General features: G+C 32.7%; 2 protein-coding genes across 3 annotated transcripts; one reads left to right on the forward strand and one right to left on the reverse strand.

Moving 5' to 3' along the window:
- Positions 1–3,080: 3,080 nt before the first annotated feature.
- LOC145791289 (uncharacterized) lies at positions 3,081–3,485 on the forward strand. Its single transcript, XM_082871633.1, has one exon. The coding sequence runs from the start codon at positions 3,081–3,083 to the stop codon at positions 3,483–3,485; it is 405 nt and encodes a 134-aa protein (XP_082727759.1).
- A 6,436-nt stretch (positions 3,486–9,921) lies between these two features.
- LOC114280298 (uncharacterized) lies at positions 9,922–16,850 on the reverse strand. Of its 2 annotated transcripts, none has more exons than XM_028222651.2 (3): positions 16,553–16,850; positions 16,297–16,445; positions 9,922–10,260 (listed from the first exon to the last, which is right to left on the reverse strand). In XM_028222651.2, exons 1-3 carry the CDS (start codon positions 16,656–16,658, stop codon positions 10,183–10,185), a joined length of 333 nt encoding a protein of 110 aa, XP_028078452.2. In that variant the 5' UTR covers positions 16,659–16,850; the 3' UTR covers positions 9,922–10,182. The 2 variants fall into 2 exon arrangements, with proteins under 2 accessions (XP_028078452.2, XP_082724589.1); XM_082868463.1 differs by lacking the exon at positions 9,922–10,260 and adding an exon at positions 12,125–13,743.
- Positions 16,851–18,035: the final 1,185 nt, after the last annotated feature.

Here is an 18,035-nt window from a genome sequence, read left to right on the forward strand (position 1 = left end):
CTGAATGGGTTAAAACCATCAAATGCTAAGCCAAGCCTTACACTTCGGCAATCATTACTAAAGTCAATATTCCGATGGTCAAAATCTTTCCATGCAAGGGAGTCAGCAGGATGCCTGAAGACACCATCATCAGTTCGTTCCTCTGCATGCCATCTCATTAACTTGGCCGTCTTGGATGACATAAACAACCTCTGCAACCTTGACTTTAAAGGAAAATACCTCATCTGTTTTGCAGCTACTTGTTTGCCACCTGTGTTAGGACCATTTGAACCACCATCACCATTTGATTTCCATCTAGAACTGTTGCATATGACACATTTATCAAGATTGGCGTCCTCGTTTCGAAACAACATGCAACTGTTGGGACATGCATCCCACGTCTCATACGTGAAGCCCAAATCTGTTGTGACCTTTTGAGCTTTATAATATGAGTCTGGGAGTTTCACACCCAACGGAAACGCCTCATTCAATAACTCAAGCAACATGTCAACAGACTTGTCCGTCCACTGATTAAGCACCTTCAAATGTAGAAGTCGAACAATGAATGACAAAGATGCGAACTTCTGACAACCCGGATACAATTCACTTTGTGCATCTTGAAGAAGTTTGAAATACTTTGCAGTCTCTGCATTTAGACCGAGCTGGGGTTCAGATGCACGGGGATCAGGCCCCTGTGGTTCATCACCCTCAACACTTGTACCGGCATGTGGATTTCCCATAGCCCCTTGTATCATTCCAATCATATCATCTCTAATGTCTAAATTAGCTAATGTTTCATTCTCTCGATTACTATGCAGAGATATGTAAGATTCCCCATGATTAATCCAATGTTTGTATTTTTTAAAAAAACCATTCAAAATCAGATGCTCCCGTACACCATCTCGTACAAAATAGTATCGATTCTCACACTTCCTACACGGACAACTGATCATCGAACCTTCAACCCTATTGGTGTAGGCAAACACAAGGAATTCATCAATCCCATTAATGTATTCACTCGACATCCTATTTGGCAAATCAATCCAACTCTTATCCATCATCTGTACACATCCACAAGAATATCTCACCAAAGTAACTCTAAATATAATACCTACACATAAATATTCACTCGACATCCTATTTGGCAAATTAACGAAATGTCTAAAATTCCTATTTAAGGTTTAAATTAATTAAATTAAAAATTTAAGATTTATTTTATTATAAGGGTTAAAATCCTGTTTTTTTTTTTTTGTATTTTTTTTATTTTCTCTTAAATATTTTTATGACTTATTTAAACATTTGCAATTTAAATTTGTAATCGAACCATTACATGTGTATGATATCAAACCCCCATTGTCAAAATTTTTTTTGGTTAGTAAAGTTTTTTCAGACCTCCACTGACTTTCCGTGGTTAAAAACACCCCCATTAGTTAAAGATAAAACTTCTTGACTTTATAATTGAGTTTATATTATTATTAAAAATTTATAATTGAGTTTGTCTCATGGTTATTTGTAATTGAATCTTCTTAAACACCAATATAATTTGAGACGATTTAAACAATTAAAGTATTAGTTTAATTTATTTCGTTCTTAAGTTCGTAAACTCAACACAAGTAACTAAAAAATACCAAAAATAATATATTTTTAATGTTTGACTAGCTGAAACTACTAACTGCATTTACTGAGCCAAAACTACGAAAACTAAAATAGCTAACTTGATAGTTATTAGTTCAATGCAGTTGAAATTTAGTGATTTAATCACTGTTTTAATTAAAAAAATAAAAATAACTATTTTGATAGAGATGCTCTAATATAATATGAATAAGAAAATAGTTGTTTGGCCGGATGATGTGGTTGTCTAAATTATAAGATTAAAATTTTTCACATTATGTTAGGTTGCTACTGTTACTGATTTTGACAAACTATTTCTAATTAGAGCATATGATTTGGAAAAAATAAAAAAATAAAAAACTTGAAGGATTGAATGGTAAAATTGATAATTTATGGATGAAATAGAAAAAAAAATGATAATAGTTGAAGAGATATAAATGAAAACAACCATAAAAATAATTAAAAAAATTAAAAACACTAATTGATAATAGTTGTACAGCAAGCCAATGGCAAAGATAGTGAAGAGTATTGAGGTTAAAGATGAATCCTCACCGTTTGTTGTTTCGTTTTCACCAAGGGGGCCAAACCCAATTACATTAATAAACAGATTTATATATATATATATATATATAGACAGATTTCAGATTTATATACATATATATAGACAGATTTATTAATTAAAGTATGTTATTAATTAAAGTATGTTATTAATAAACAGATTTATATACATATACATAGACAGATTTATATATATATATATAGACAAATTTATATATATAGATTTCAGATAAACAGATTTATATATATATAGACAGATTTCAGATTTATATATATATATATAGATTTATATACATTGCATATTTATATATAGACAGATTTCAGACATTCATCTATATATATATATATATAGACAGATTTATATATATATATATAGAGACCGAGAGAGAGAGAGAGAGAGAGAGAGAGCATACGCAGAGGGAGAGAGAGTCGTTGCCGGAGCACCACTCTTGTCGCCGGAGCCGTCGCCGCCGCACCACCGCTGTCTTCCTCGTAGCCCGTTTGGGAAATTTGGGGGTGAAGTTAGGGATTTGGGGAGGAGGATCGAGCGGCAACAGGAAAAAGAAGGGGGGGTTTTTTTTTTGGACTTTTTGCAACGGTATGATGTAGACCGTCGCAAATAGAAGGCAAAACGGCGCCGTTTGAATTAATCCTTTTTTACGACGGCAAATTTCCGTCGCAAATGATATATGCCGTCTCAAAAAAAAGGTTTTTTGCGACGGTTTTATTTACCGTCGCTAATACTTCCGCATTTCCGACCCCTCCGCTTAGTTTCATTACCGACGGGTAAATGCCGTCGCTAAAGGCTATTATTTGCGACAGGTGAAGTTACCGTCGCAAAAAACCGTTTTTTGCGACGGGGGGCGCGGCGTCGCTAAAAACTCCGTGTTTTTTGCTATGTTTTCCTGTAGTGTGTGGTTAAGGAGTCTATAATGTTGAAACTTTGTGTCGGAAATCGGTGCCTGGTGATTCTAATGAATCGCTTGGGTTCAAATTCAATACCTCAATGCCTAAAGAATTTTCTAGAAGACCAAGAAATTTGTTTCGTGGGTGTCAATTTGATTAGCGGAGTTTATACTTTGAGGCAAAATTGGCGAATAGAATGCAAGAGCAGCGTTGAAGCGCAGGAGTTGGTTGCTAGAGTTCTTAAGAAGCCCGATCTTAGTGCTGGATTAGCAACATTAGCTGCTGAAGTTAGAATAGCTTGGGAGGCATCCAAATATCTGCCTTCTTTCAGCTGGGGTGCTTTGGTTTTTTCAGATGAACAAATTAAGTATGTTGTTGAAGATGTTTATGCATCTTTTCTGATTGGAACCAAGCATCTTGGCAAGCTTTAAATTTCATCTTCTTCCATCTAGTTGTGTATTTTGTTGGTCATGCTCAAATGCTTCTAGTGTTGCAATCCTTGAAGTGTCACCTATTTAGTCTTTGTTATATGTTTTGCAGGTGCTCAATACTAGTGTTTAAGGGTAATTTCTATAATATCCCATTTTGTGTGTGTGTGTGGGGGGGGGGGCGAGATTTTATAATGTATAACCAGATTATTTGGTCTAAGTGTAACACCCTTCGTGATATAAGGTTTTGAAATCAACTTTTATAGAGAAGAGTTTGACACTCTTCTACAATATCCCATTTTATGTGTGTGGGGGAGATTTTATAATGTATAATCAGGTTATTTGATCTAATGATTGTGTAATATCTTTTGTGATGTAAGGTTTTAGAATCAACTCATATAAAGAGGAGTTTGATACTCTTTTATGGTGGTGTTTATTTCTCTCCCCTTATGGTGTATATGCAAGTAGTAGTGGAGTGGTTGTTTATTTCACAAAATGGTCTAAGTGTAACACCCTTCGTGATATAAGGTTTTGAAATCAACTTTTATAGAGAAGAGTTTGACACTCTTCTACAATATCCCATTTTATGTGTGTGGGGGAGATTTTATAATGTATAATCAGGTTATTTGATCTAATGATTGTGTAATATCTTTTGTGATGTAAGGTTTTAGAATCAACTCATATAAAGAGGAGTTTGATACTCTTTTATGGTGGTGTTTATTTCTCTCCCCTTATGGTTTATATGCAAGTAGTAGTGGAGTAGTTGTTGAGTTATTTAATGGTGTAATATTTCTCATATTTGTAATTACTCTCCTGTCAATTGACCAAAAAACAAAACAAAACAAAACAAAAAACAAAAATTTATAATTTTAAGGCAAATTATTTTAAAAAATTCATAATTTGAGTCTTATATATAACAAAATAAATCTAAATTTTTTATTTTGTCAATTTAAATTCTAATATTTTGTTTTGTTTTCAATATAAACCATTTGTCTATTTTCGTTAAGTAAAATTGATAAAAAAAAATGACTATTTTAGTTATTACCCTTTCTTCGAGTTTAATAAATATCATTTTTTTTAGATTAATGGTTTAAATTGATAAAATTAAAATTTTATTTTGTTATAAGGCTTAACCTTGGGATTTTTTGTAATTTCTCTAAATTTTATAATACATCTCCAAAATTTTGAGGTGTGTACAATATGTTCTACTTATGACATTTGTAATCTTTGGTTAGGATCTATTGTGATGTTAGTTATACATTGATTATGAATCATTATGGTATTAGTTATAATGTTAGTTATGACCTATCATAATTATTATTTTGGTAGTATAAGGTATTTGTTTTTTTTTTTTTTAACAGAGTAAGGTATTTGGTTATAATTTTTTTTTAATTATGACAAATAATTTATGATAATTAGAAACACTGCAATGTATTCTAGAATGACCCTTTTATAATACATTAATGTTGATAGTACAGCTCTATCATAATTAAATTATTTTTAATCATAATGAAAAAAACAAAACATTCCTTAATTATAACAAAATAACATTTACAATGAGTAACATCGCAAGTAACCAAGTTGTAACTAAGGTTATATGGCACACCTCTTTTTAAGTGTTTATTAGAAATTATTTTGGTACTTTTCATCTCGTCCGGTTTGAAATTTTTTAAAAAATAATTTTTTGAATTTTCTATCCATGTTTTTTTTTAGTGAAATTTTTTAACATTTTAATCAAATTTTTTTATTTTACTTTTTAAATCCACTAAAAAATTTGTACTCTTAAAATTTGTACAAAAAGTTTTAAAAAATCTATTGAGTACAAAAAAATACGAAAATATATTGTATTTATATATATATATATATATGTATATATATTATTTTTTGTATTCAATGTATTTAAAAAAAATACACAAATTTTATACTTACTAAAAAATAATTGATTAAAATATTTAAAAATTCACTAAAAATTCAAAAAAGAAAAAAAAAACACACACACAAATTAAAAACTCGTACTACAATTTTTGAAAACTCTAAGGCGAACAATTTTTAGTTGGAACAGGCTAATTTTCAAAGCCCGGAAACTGAACAAAGTAAGAAAATAAACATAAAATTGAGTCAATTTTGTAGTAGTGAATAACAAACAAAGGCTGCTAACTACAACTAAGGCCTCGTTTGGCAACAAGCTGGTTTAGCTAAAAAGTCAAAAAGTTACAAAAAAAGTCAAAAAGCCAACATCTCATACAAAAAAGTCAAAGATTCTCTTTTCTCTCTACTTTTTACACATCTTTTCGTAAAAAGTCAAAAAGTCATCCCAAACATACTGATTTTTTTTAGCTCATATTTTAGCCAAATAGCCAAAAATTTACTAAATTAGCCTATTCTCAAACGAGGCTTAATTTGGACTCTTTACACTATGTTTGGCAACTTCGGAGGGAGAAGAAAAAAGAAATGATTAAGTTACAAGGAAAAAGAAAATAAAATATTGTCATTTATTTTCATTTTGTTTTGACATAAGAAAGAAAATAAAAGAAATGATATGAATTTCTCTTCTATCATTTTTGGTTAAGTTATATAAAAGAAATAAAATGAAATGATGTAATGTTATATTACCAAATTAATTTTTTTTTTTTATATATCTGTTAGTCTTTTTATTTATTCTATATCTAAAAAGGTAATTTTTGTATTATAATAAAATAATATTTAGTGGTTTTATTTCTATAGACTTTTGGAGAGATTGAAAATAGGGGTTATGAAAGAAAAGTGTTTCTCTCCATTTCTTTTCATTTCTCTCATATTTGGTAATTCAAATAGGGAATTGAAATCAATTTCTCTCCATTTCTTTTCTTTTCTCCCCAAATCACTCAAACCAAACACAGTGTTAAGATTATATTTTTTTGGAAGATTTGATGAGGGAAAAAAAAAAAAGAAGAAACGCAGTATCATTTTTTGTTTGATTATAATAAAAAATACATAAAAAAAACGAGAGAGAGAGAGAGAGAGAAAAATGTTATTTCACTTTTTATATTTTAAGTTACTCTTTTCTTTCCCCAAATCCCAGCTCAACCAAACATTCACTTAAACTTTTTTTTTTTTTTCCAATTCCCAACTCAACCAAACATAACTTAGAATTCAAATCATATAAATTCTTTCTCCTTTCCTTTCTAGTATTTTCCTTTCTCTTTTTATTTTCCTCATCAAATTATCTATTCAAAGACAGCCTAAGGCCTTGCCAAATTAAGTAAATTAAAACTCTCTATTCATAAATCTAATTTTAAATTTTTCTCTATCCAAAGGTACACGCTCTAAAATAATTTGTCAGGAAACTCGTAAAATGATCAAATTACCCAAACCCTAACCCTAACCAAACTTCTCTCTCGTCTTCACCACGCTGATCTGAACCTTTCCAACGGCGGCACCACCACCGCCGACAACCAGATCTGGAAGTGGCGTAGAACCGACGCTGGCAACTAGTTCTGAAATTGCCGCCTGCGGATTTGTTCATTCAGCTACCAAAACCCTAACCCCAGCAGATCTGTTTCACACCACCACCTCTATTGCCGCCGACACCACCACCTCCGTCCGCCTTCCTTGATCTCGCCACCGTTGCTCATTTGATGATAATGAAGCGACGATCTCTAGGGTTTTTACTTTTCTCTCTCTATATATATTCTATTCAATCTCACTTGTCTCTACTTCGATTCACGAGTATCGTAACAAATCCTTCGTCGCTGCTCAGTCCAAGGTCTTTTTCTGCTATGGCGGTAATGAAGGCCTCTACGCTTTAATTCATCTCCTAATTCTTCCTACAAAGCCAAGTCTTTCATTAGGTATATTCTTCCTCATCAAAATTGAGTATTTGACTATTTATTTGTGTGTTTTTGCATAATTTGGATCATTGCATATGTCGAGATTGAAATAGATGTAAGAGATGGTTTTAGTGGTTCAGAACTCTAAAATCGATTTTAGAGGGCTAGGGTTCCAAGATCGTCTGAGATCGACAATGCGGTGGTTTAAATTTGTTGGTGATCTATTAGGTGTTTGTGTGTATGTGTCGGTGTGTGTGGGTGATCTGTTGAAATTTGGAGTGATCTGTTGTTCATCGACAATTTGATGCAATAACAATAGATCACTCCAAATTTTTAAAGGATTTTAACAAAGTATATATATATATATATATATATATATATATATATATATATTTGAAGTTTAAATTGAGAACCTCTTTGATTTGATCTAGATCAGAGCAAAAACTTTATCTAAATTTAGGATCAGATCATCTCAAAATCCACATTTGATTGTTTCAAAACTGATTACTTCGTTAAAATCCTTGTTGAATTTATCACATTTGTTTTGAATCAATTGCTATAAATGGTGAATTAAATTTACATTCAACTCTATTTTTGTTCTAATAAAAACAATTGTAGGTGATGCTGTGGAAGAGTAAGAATGTAACAGTGGGGATTCTGGTGGTAACACTTGCTACTTGGTTAGTGCTTGAGAAATCTGGTTACACTCTTACTAGTTCATTTGGAAGTAGATTGGTTTTTTTTTATTATTTTAGCCTGAGGCTAAAAAGCCTTGTTTAGGAAATTTTTTTAAATTTTTTTGACTTTTTGTAAGAGAGAAAATGTAATGATTATAGGTTAGATATGATATTTTGTCTTATTAGGTTAAAAAGTCTATTTTATCTTTTTGTGATTAAAATAGCCCTAAGCCCAACCTAATCCATCTTCCCAACGAAGCTTATATCATTTGTCTCTAGTGTTCTCCAGCTTCTATCACAGATTTTCTCGGCAACCAAACAGACTTTTCCCCCCGCAGATTTCATGACGAATGGTTTCCCAGATTTTTTTTTCAAATTTCATGACTGATCATCTGTGACCTAAAAATTGAATATGATTTGTGTTCTTCACTATTTGTTGTTGTTGTTCCAAACGGTAGATTGGGGGGGGAGATTAAAACAAATAATGTATCCAAAAAAAATTGAACAAATAATTTTTTTTTTTTTTTTTTGTTAACAGATTTTTTTTTTTTTTTTTTTATGTTGTTGAATAACATATGTTTATATATCTATGAGAGTGTGTGTGTGTGTGTGTATGAGAGCTTCATACATAGGAAGCATTTTAAACAGATAAAATTAGAGGGCCCTTTTGCTATCTATCTATCTATGAGAATTTGAACAGATAAAGATAATGTATTGAACAAATAAATTGTTTTAACAAAAAAAATTGAAAAGATCGAATTTCAATATATAAAATTCAAGGAAAAAAATTAAACAAATAAGAATAAAACTTGAACTAAAAAGATCATAAAATTAAACAGATAGGGTAAAAAAATTGAATAGATAAATATAAATTTGAACAGATAAGCAACAAAATTCAACAAACAACAAAATTCAACAAACAGACATAAATTTGAATAGATAGGGAAAATAATTTAAACAAATAAAAAATAATTTTAACAAATATATATAAATTTAAATAGATAGTCGAAAAAAAGCCTAACAAATAAAAAAAAGTTAACCAATAAATTAAGGAATAAAATTAAAAACAAAATGCCTTTCAAAATCAACAAAAGGACTTCTCACAAAATTATTTTACAAAAGGTTGACATCTCACCAACAAAAAATATTTACTGAACCTAGGCCCGTTTGATTGTTCAAATTAGATATAAGGGTTTGAGGAAGATATGTAATACTTAAGAATAAAGATGAAATATAATATGTTGTAAGATATGAGATGGATTACATACTTATATTATGTTTAATTAAAATAAGATATAGGATGGGATAAGAATTGAGTAATTATTTTTGACCTTTGGATGAAAGATTCTCTATATACGATAGTGGGGATATATAATATCATGGGGGTTTGTATTGCATATCCCCTTTTTGAGGGATACATTATCCGAACTCTATATCCGAAGCAACCAAACACGGAATATAGGAAAACAAGAAAATATATAAGACTCACCTCAAAATATATAAGACTCACGTCATATTATATCCGGTCTCCCCTCATATCCGCCCTTTATATGCCCCTAACAAACAAGGTCTTAATGCCTTAAACAATTGTTAGAGTGAATTTTTCAACAATTTTTTCTAAATCAAATCGAACATAGGAACAAGTAGATGCAAAGTTCTGTGAGATCATAGAAGTACCTCCTAGCTAGGAAGCCGGACAAAAAGAATCTAGATACGCTTGCAAATATCGAGAATCTACAAGCTAGGTTGAACAATCTAATCCCAAACCTACCAATAGTATAGTGGCAAGAAGTCGGTGTGCTCAAAATTAATAGGCACGAGTCAAAAATACTAAAATCCACAACCGGAAATCATGTACCTTCCTTTCACATGAAAGGTACCTTCCTTTCACATGAAAGGTACCCCGCAAAAATAAATATAGGAAAAATTAATGGTTTGTTGAAGAGTTAAAAATGGTCGGACGAAAGTAGTTTTGCGAATATCATCATAGAAATCAGTCTTAAGCAAGAAATTATGAACTCAAACTTGCCAGTCACCTAGCACCCACTTGTGCTAGACTGAATAAAGATATACCAATGATAGCACTGGTGTTAAATCACCAAACCAGTTGTTTCCATAATTAAATCTAAGACTTCATGTATCTGATACTCTTTCTTAAATTACTAGAAATTCGATTCAGCAGCAATATTATGGTAGATCAGCACTCTGGAGCCATTACAATTTCAGAGGCTCTGCTCGAGGCCTCCAAAGTCCAACCCTATATTTGTGCGTGTATTTCAATATCAGCTTCCTCTGCACAGCCCCCAAAAAACATGTTCAAATTGGTTAATATGAGTGAGAAAGTCCACATATACTAATATAGACAACATTAATGGGAATATACCAGAAGGGTCTTTACAGTTTAATAATCTAAAAGTTGGTTCTTAATGAAATCACTTTCACTTGCAGCACCACAGGCAATTCGTATGTGAAGGAAGCATATATGTTGGCCTGCAACTATATTTTGGAAAGCACATGTTCTTGGCACAACTTCAAGACTTGGATTGACCATGTAAAACACTGGCTGACATATACTGTCCAAAGAACAAGAAAGAAGCATCTTGTTTGCAACCACTGAGCAAGAATGCGGGTTCAATTTAGTTATGAAAAGTAAATAAAGAAGGAGAAGGAGGAGAAGAAGAACCAGGAAAGAACATGTTTGCAATCATTGAGCAAGAATGTGGGGTTCAAATTAGTTATGAAAAGGAGAAAGTAAAACACTGATAAAAGCATGTGGCCATTTTGTGGGGACTGATATATTAACTTCAATAAACACTGAATTGGATCCTGTATGGACTATAAATATTATTCATGGGGCACTTAAAACCATGGTTGTAAAAATTGGGATATGTGGGATTTGTGTGAGGGTCTCATGGTTCGGGTCGTAGGATTGGATCATGGATAAAACGATCCATGAGAATCATAAGATTCTACTTCTATAAAAAAAATAAAAATAAAGTAAGAATACCAATAACGATAATATGTATTCAAAATAAGATGAAAAATCACTAGCTCCTACAATCCTACAGAAATCTCACATGAACCTACAGGATATAATACCAAATTTACAACAATTTGAATCATTTTGACAATTTAGGGCATAATTTTGAAAACCAAGTTGGACTTCAGAATGTCCAGACCCACAAAAAGGGGAAAATTATGTGACGATGGGAACACAAAGTTGGAGGGTTGCTTAGTGAAGGTGCATGCCACGGTCTTTACATAACAAGAATGCTCATATGAAAATGTAATATTTGGTCACAGCACCCATTTTTCTCAACACTCTAGTCTAAAAAAACGATATGTAAAAGATCCACCAACTAAAGTAGATTCAGGATATATGTCGCTAGTATTATACTCTGTATCGGTGTCAAGCACTTTTTGACTCTTGAGGAATTACAGTAATCACTTACTTATAGGTCCATAAGTAAGGCCCTTGTTATTATAGTGTTTGAATTTCCTATTCTCCAACTAGCAAACTAAGAAGGCAACCTCTCTTATTTATTAGACATTAGGAAAAATGGGTGTAGGTATGGATGCAGGTGTGGGTACGATATGGATTCGCCAATATGTCTACAAAAAATATATTTTTTTATTATTAATACTAATACATGACATATAATAATCCAAAGATCAAATGTAAAAATTAAAAAAAATAAATAAAAAAAATTGAAGTATTTGTAATGGTCCAAAAAAGAATACTTTTTATATTTTGATAATTGTAAAAATAGAAAATTGTTTGAGGGCTCAAAATCGTTGGCTCCAAATTGGCTTGAAACCCAAAACAACGTCGTTTTGGGTTTCCTTTTTTTTTTCTTTTTTTCTTCCTTTTCTTGCTTTTTTTTTCTTGTTTTAGAACACAGAAAAACAGAGGCGAGAGAGAGAAAGGAGAGAAGAGAAGAGAAGAGGAAGAGAGAAGAAGGAGAAAAGATGGGGAGAAGGAGGAGGAAGAGAAGAAGACGGTGATGGCGGTGATGACGAAGGAGGAAGATCGACAGTGATGGCAGTGATCGGAGATTCAGATCTAAATCGGATCTGAATCTTTTTTTTTTTTGGGTGATGATGATGTTGATGAAGATGTTGATGATGATGTTGATGATGATGATGAAGATGTTGATTTTTATTTTTTTTTATTTTTTTTTTTTTTTCCTAGTGGATCTAATCTAAAGATGTTGATGATGTTGATGAAGATGTTGGCTGTCTAAAGATGTTGATGATGTGTTGATGATGTTGATGAAGATGTTGGTTGTTGATGATGTGTTGATGATGTTCTTCTTCTTCTTCTTCTTCTTCTTCTTCTTCTTCTTCTTCTTCTTCTTCTTCCAGCGAGAAAGAAAAAAGAAAAGGAAAAAAAAAAAAAATTCCAAAACGACGTTGTTTTGGATTCGGGGCAAATTCGAGCTTGAAAATTTCGAGCCTATAGCAGCTTTGAACACCAAATATTTTTTAAGTTTTAAAAAATAGGCATAACACAATTATTCTAGTATCTTTTTTATATAAAAAAATTACATTATGCCCCAAAGTACCCACAAAAGTACCCAAGCCATACCCATCTCCCATCCCGTAGCCAAAGTATTTAGCATACTAGATACGTATTTCACATACCCAACGCGCAGCCTTACCGGTATGCATATCCGTATCGGATAAATGCGCGGTACTCATACGGCAATATTTTTGAAGTACCCATGCTTCATAGATTAGAAGTAATCCTCCGATTGAATGATCATGAGAGCTCAACAGGGTGTTTCAGCCTTCAAGCTGGATGGTAAAACCATCTAAATTAGAACCCATCTCTGGCCTGGCTACAGTGTAGTTAGAACTCAAAAAGGAAGACGGAAAATATTGAACCTGCTATACTGCGGTTCCAGACCCAAGGCACCCAGCTATGCGCTCCTAACTGATGTATCAAAAGGGGGGAGGGGGGGGGCTCTTGGACTAGACCTCATGTCTATCAAGCAATAAATTGTTTCACCTTATATTCCTCATGAATGAGGATGAATATTGGGGGTGTTTGGGAAGAGGATTGGGCTAAAATAGTCCACTAAAAGACAAAATAGGTTAAAATAGTCAATAAGATAAAATGTCACCTCCAACCCATAATAATTTCACTTTTTCTCTCACAATCATCAAATCAACTATAAAAAAAAGCCAACCAACTTTCTAAACACAACTATTTTAGCCAGGTTAAAATAGCTAAATAGCCAAATAAAATAGCCCAACTTCCTAAACAAGACAATTGACAACTGTCCAAATAGAATTAAAAATAAATAAAAAATAAAAAAGACAATTAAATAACTCAACCTCTCCAACTGTAAGAGACCTACCTCCAACAGGTACGTCATGGTAAAAGTACTGCAAGCGTAAAGGATTAAGGTACACCACAAGTGGTAAATAAGAAAAATACTGGGTCTTTGGCCCTAAGTTGCCACACATCTCGAGTCTTATCAATATTATGGAACTGCTTTACAATGTTCAGCAAAGAGTTCTTCAAGACTTGTGCCAATTAAAAGCTCATATTTAAGGATACCACAACGGGCAAATATACAAGTTTTTCAAAAGGATAGCATGAAAGTCATAATTTATCCATATCCAAGTATTGAAATCCATCATTTGGCAAGCAATCATCAAAGTAATGAGACAACTCTCAAGCAATTCTAAAGTTGTAGACTTGAATACATCCAGGACATCCATTCATACCCTGCAGCAATTCTGATTGTGCAGTTGCAAGTTCCAAAACTATGATGGACAAAGAATAGTACATTATCACTGAAAGTAAAGAAACTCATTGAGATGACAAAGATGAGAACCTGCTTCACAAACAATAGGCTATAAAGAACCAAAACTCGCAAGGTGGTAACTTGAATGCAACACAAAAGGACTAGGAAAGATTTCTACTCGATCACCATAAAATATCGGGAGACTTACGCGTAAGTCCTAATAGGTGGACTTATTGTCCAATAGGTCCTATGATAATTAATGGTATCTTTCATCAAATACTATTAAAAAACATCACTAATTGTTAATTTTAAGCGGCAGTTTGAAAATTGTCACAAAAAATGTCACTAATTATAAATTTTAGTGACATTTTAAAAAAATATCACAAAAAAAGCCACTAATTTTCAACTTTCAGCGATAGTTTAAAAAATTCATTACTGAAAAACGTCACTAATTGTACGTTTTAGCAAAAATTTATAAAAATAGTGACAAAAAAGAGTCACTAATTGTCAATTTTTAGCAACATATGTAAAAAATGTAACAAAAAATTATTTTTAGTAACAATTTTAATAGGACTTGATGGGAGTTAAGACCAACTATTAGCCTAAAATATCCTCCATACAAAGGAAGGTATTCTTGACAACTTCTGATTTCATTCCTTTCCACCAATTCAAACTCAATTTTGCAGAGGTGCAATAGATCACTACCCCATCTCTTCACCAACCTCATCTCCAGGAAGAAAAAATAAAGGAAAAACTATGGCTCTGTTTGGTAGAGCTTTTGAAATGTAATTCTATCCCTTAGTTTGAGTGTGTTGTTTGGTTGCAGCTTTAGAAAATTAATTCCACACTCACTTTTCAAAACACTTTTCAAAACATTCACTTTTCAATATTATATATCACATCACTCAATTCAAACTCTTTTTAAAACTCATAACCAAACAAATTTTTCACATTCGAATCAAAATTCAAAAACTCACAAACTCAAAATACAACTCTATTCTCAAATCATAATTCTAAAACTCTACCAAACACAACCTATGTTTCTTTCCTACACCAATTCACATGAATTTGCTTTCTTCTTGTCCTCGGAACGTCCCAAGAAGAATCACAATTCAAACAATACCCTAGCTCCAGCTTTAAAGATTTGGACATACATTGACCTAAGACTATCACACTTCCATAAATTTACTTAATTCTACATCTAGAATCTAACTTGAGACTGGTTTCTAAAGAACATCAGTTCCAGCCACAATCTTTTAACCAAACTTTACTTCGATCCCAATGAACATAGAAGTTTTTAAATCAAACTGCTCAAAGTCCTTGGGTTCTAATAAAATCAAATAACACCCACCAATGCAGCAATACTGAGATTACAATTTCAACACAAAATGAAGTAAAGGAAATTTTCTTGATTCCTTAAATTCTAACGATAATAGAACTCTAGAACCACGATACCCTAAGCAAACTCACAGACTGGAATATTCTGAAGCATGCAGCAGAATGATGCTACCACACAGATAAATGGACAGAGCATCCACATAGCTGAGAAGAGAAAGTTACACACAAGAACCACTAGCTAAGAAGACAGAGTTACACACGAGCCAATCGCTAAGAAGAAAGAGTTACAGACAAGAGCCAGAGTCCATACCAAGGCTTGACAAATGCCTAGCTACATCCATGGAGAAGAAGAATTTACTATGATTGAGAAATTTCTTACAGACACATCCATCAAAAATTTCAAACTATCACAATATATATAAATTGAAAGCCTGTATTTAATTTCCTTCTGGATGGGGACAAATTATAAATTACATTTTGCCACAATACTCTAAAGAAGAGTCCTATTCAATGTAGGATCATTGATACTTCTCAACAGTCAACAATATCAACACCTCCAAAATAGTAACCAAACAAGAGTAAAGACAAAATAAAAGTGCAAAAATTGCATTATATCACTATTAAAAAAATATTCCTGATAACAGCCCATTTGGATTGGCTGATTTGGAAAGGAAAAAAAAAATTCTTTTTCTCTTTGTTCACATCACTTGTTTGGATTAGTAAAGAAAAGAGGAATGGGGTTAAATGGGAAGAAAGGGAGAAAAACTCATTTCTCTTAAAATCCTCATTTTAAATCTCTACAAAATTGGAGAGATTGGGAGAGCATGAAACCAAAAATTACTATTTTTCATAATACAAAAACTACCCTTTAGACATAAAAGCAATAAATAAAAAAAAAGTTGACGCCTACAAGACATGATAATATAACATGAAACTATTTCTTTTCCTTTCTTTTATGTAGTTAAATCAAATAAAATAGGTGAGAAATCATAATCTTTTCCCTTCTTTTCTCTCCTAGTTATCCAAACAAGGGGGAGAGAAATCAACCATAATACCTTCACTCCTAATAATATAATCATTTCCTTTTCTTTCTTTTTCTTTTTCTTTTTTTCAATTTTTATAAGTTCCGAAACAGAGTGCAAACCATAGTTTGTTTTCTTTTTATTCTTAAAACCCATAAATATAAACTAATGAAGAAAAGATTAATCCAAAAAAAAAAAATGAAAATGATTACGTGTTTGCATGGGATGCCGAGTTTCTTGAGCTTCAAAGTGCGAGTTACGAGAAGCTTCGGGAGATCACCAATCTCCGATTCAAGCTTCTCAACGTGAGCTTCTACCCCTTTTCCAACTCCTTTCAGAAACTCCGGAATCCCAACCTTCACTGCAACAACAACCACCAAAACAACCCCCATTAAATCCAAATTACACATATCTAGGGCATATACATTTACATATATATGTATATAAACCCTAAAAGAAGATGTTTACCCAAGTAAGGTGTGGATTTGGAAGAAAAATTAGCGAACCCAGGAACCAAATTGGAAGGAATTGAAAATGCTCTTCTGTTGAAAGGTATGATTTGTCTCCAAGCCATATTCGATCTGCGTCGATTCAACAATTACTAGATGTATATACATGTGATGTGAGTGAAGTCTCAAGAGAGATCAAGAGGTCATCTTCACCGAGGGTTTTATGAATTTGAGCTAAAACCTCCTCTTAGGGCTCTATGCAGAATGATTCAGGCAAAGCTCTTAATGGGCCATCAGGTGGGGATATAGTAAAGCCTGGCCTAAATTGTGTTAGTAATGCTTTACTGATTTGCATTGTGGTGGGCCTTTTCCAGTGGGCTATGTTAGTAGGCTTAAAGCAAATGAGAATAATTAGAGGGAATTAATGGGTGGGCCAGCTCTTTGCTGTGAGATATGGGGTAATTACTTACAAATCCTGTTATAAGGACATGTGTATCATTAAGTATCACAAGTGTTTGTATAATGAAAAGTTCTAAAAACTGATAATTAGTAATGTTTTTCTAAATTTTTCATTAAAAAATGATAATTAGTGATATTTTTTTATAATGAATTTTTCAAATTGTCGTTAAATAACAATTAGTAACAATTTTTATAAAAACACAGCTAAAAATAAAAATAGAATTTTGTTATAACAATTAAAAGCGAATAGAACTTTTTAGTGCACCAAAAAGTCAAGAGGACTTATTGGTATACCCATCTTCCCAATAGGGCTTTTCAAGAATCCCTTAATTTTTTATTTGTTTGGAACCTTTTATTCCACAAATTAAGCGATTTATTATTATTTATTTAGTTGGTGGGATTGTTGAACCGAATAATTTTTACACATCTGTACGGGGAAGAAATAATTCTCCTCGTATAATCCTGTTGACTAAGTCCACGCTCCTCCGTACGACATCGCTTTGTCACCTGAAAACACAAACGTGAGCTAGCCGGCGGGTGTGTGCCGGAAACCTCTCCGATGCCTAAGTCAGAAAACTTGACAAATAGACAAAGCTCAATTTAATCAGGAAGCAAAATTGTATGTTGTGTTATGTTACCTCCTCCAAGGTGTTGCTTGTGAGCTTTTATAGGTTTCGAGTGACCTAATCCTAGTAGGACTTTTATTCCTCCATGCAGAGTCCTCCTAGGATTCATATTCCTAAAGGATAATGCATATCCTTTTACACCCCCCCCCACTGCTTAAACCAAGTGGGATGGTTTTCACCATGGCCGAACTATCATACGACCGAGATAAACCTGGCTATGCTGAGCCATAGAGTAAGCCGAACTATCCTTAGTTCGGCCTTTCCCTTTATTCTTCCTTATCTCGGTTCTCACCTGTTCAACCCATGGTGTGTTTGGACCGAACCAATGACTCTCGACCGGTATAACTCCAAGACCGATACACCTCCAAGGCCGATATAACTTCAAGGCCGGTCTAACTTCAAGTTGCTCCCGGACCG

This window comes from Camellia sinensis, chromosome 5 (genome assembly GCF_055761805.1).
Source record: "Camellia sinensis isolate YWXY chromosome 5, ASM5576180v1, whole genome shotgun sequence".
Lineage (NCBI taxonomy): Eukaryota > Viridiplantae > Streptophyta > Magnoliopsida > Ericales > Theaceae > Camellia > Camellia sinensis.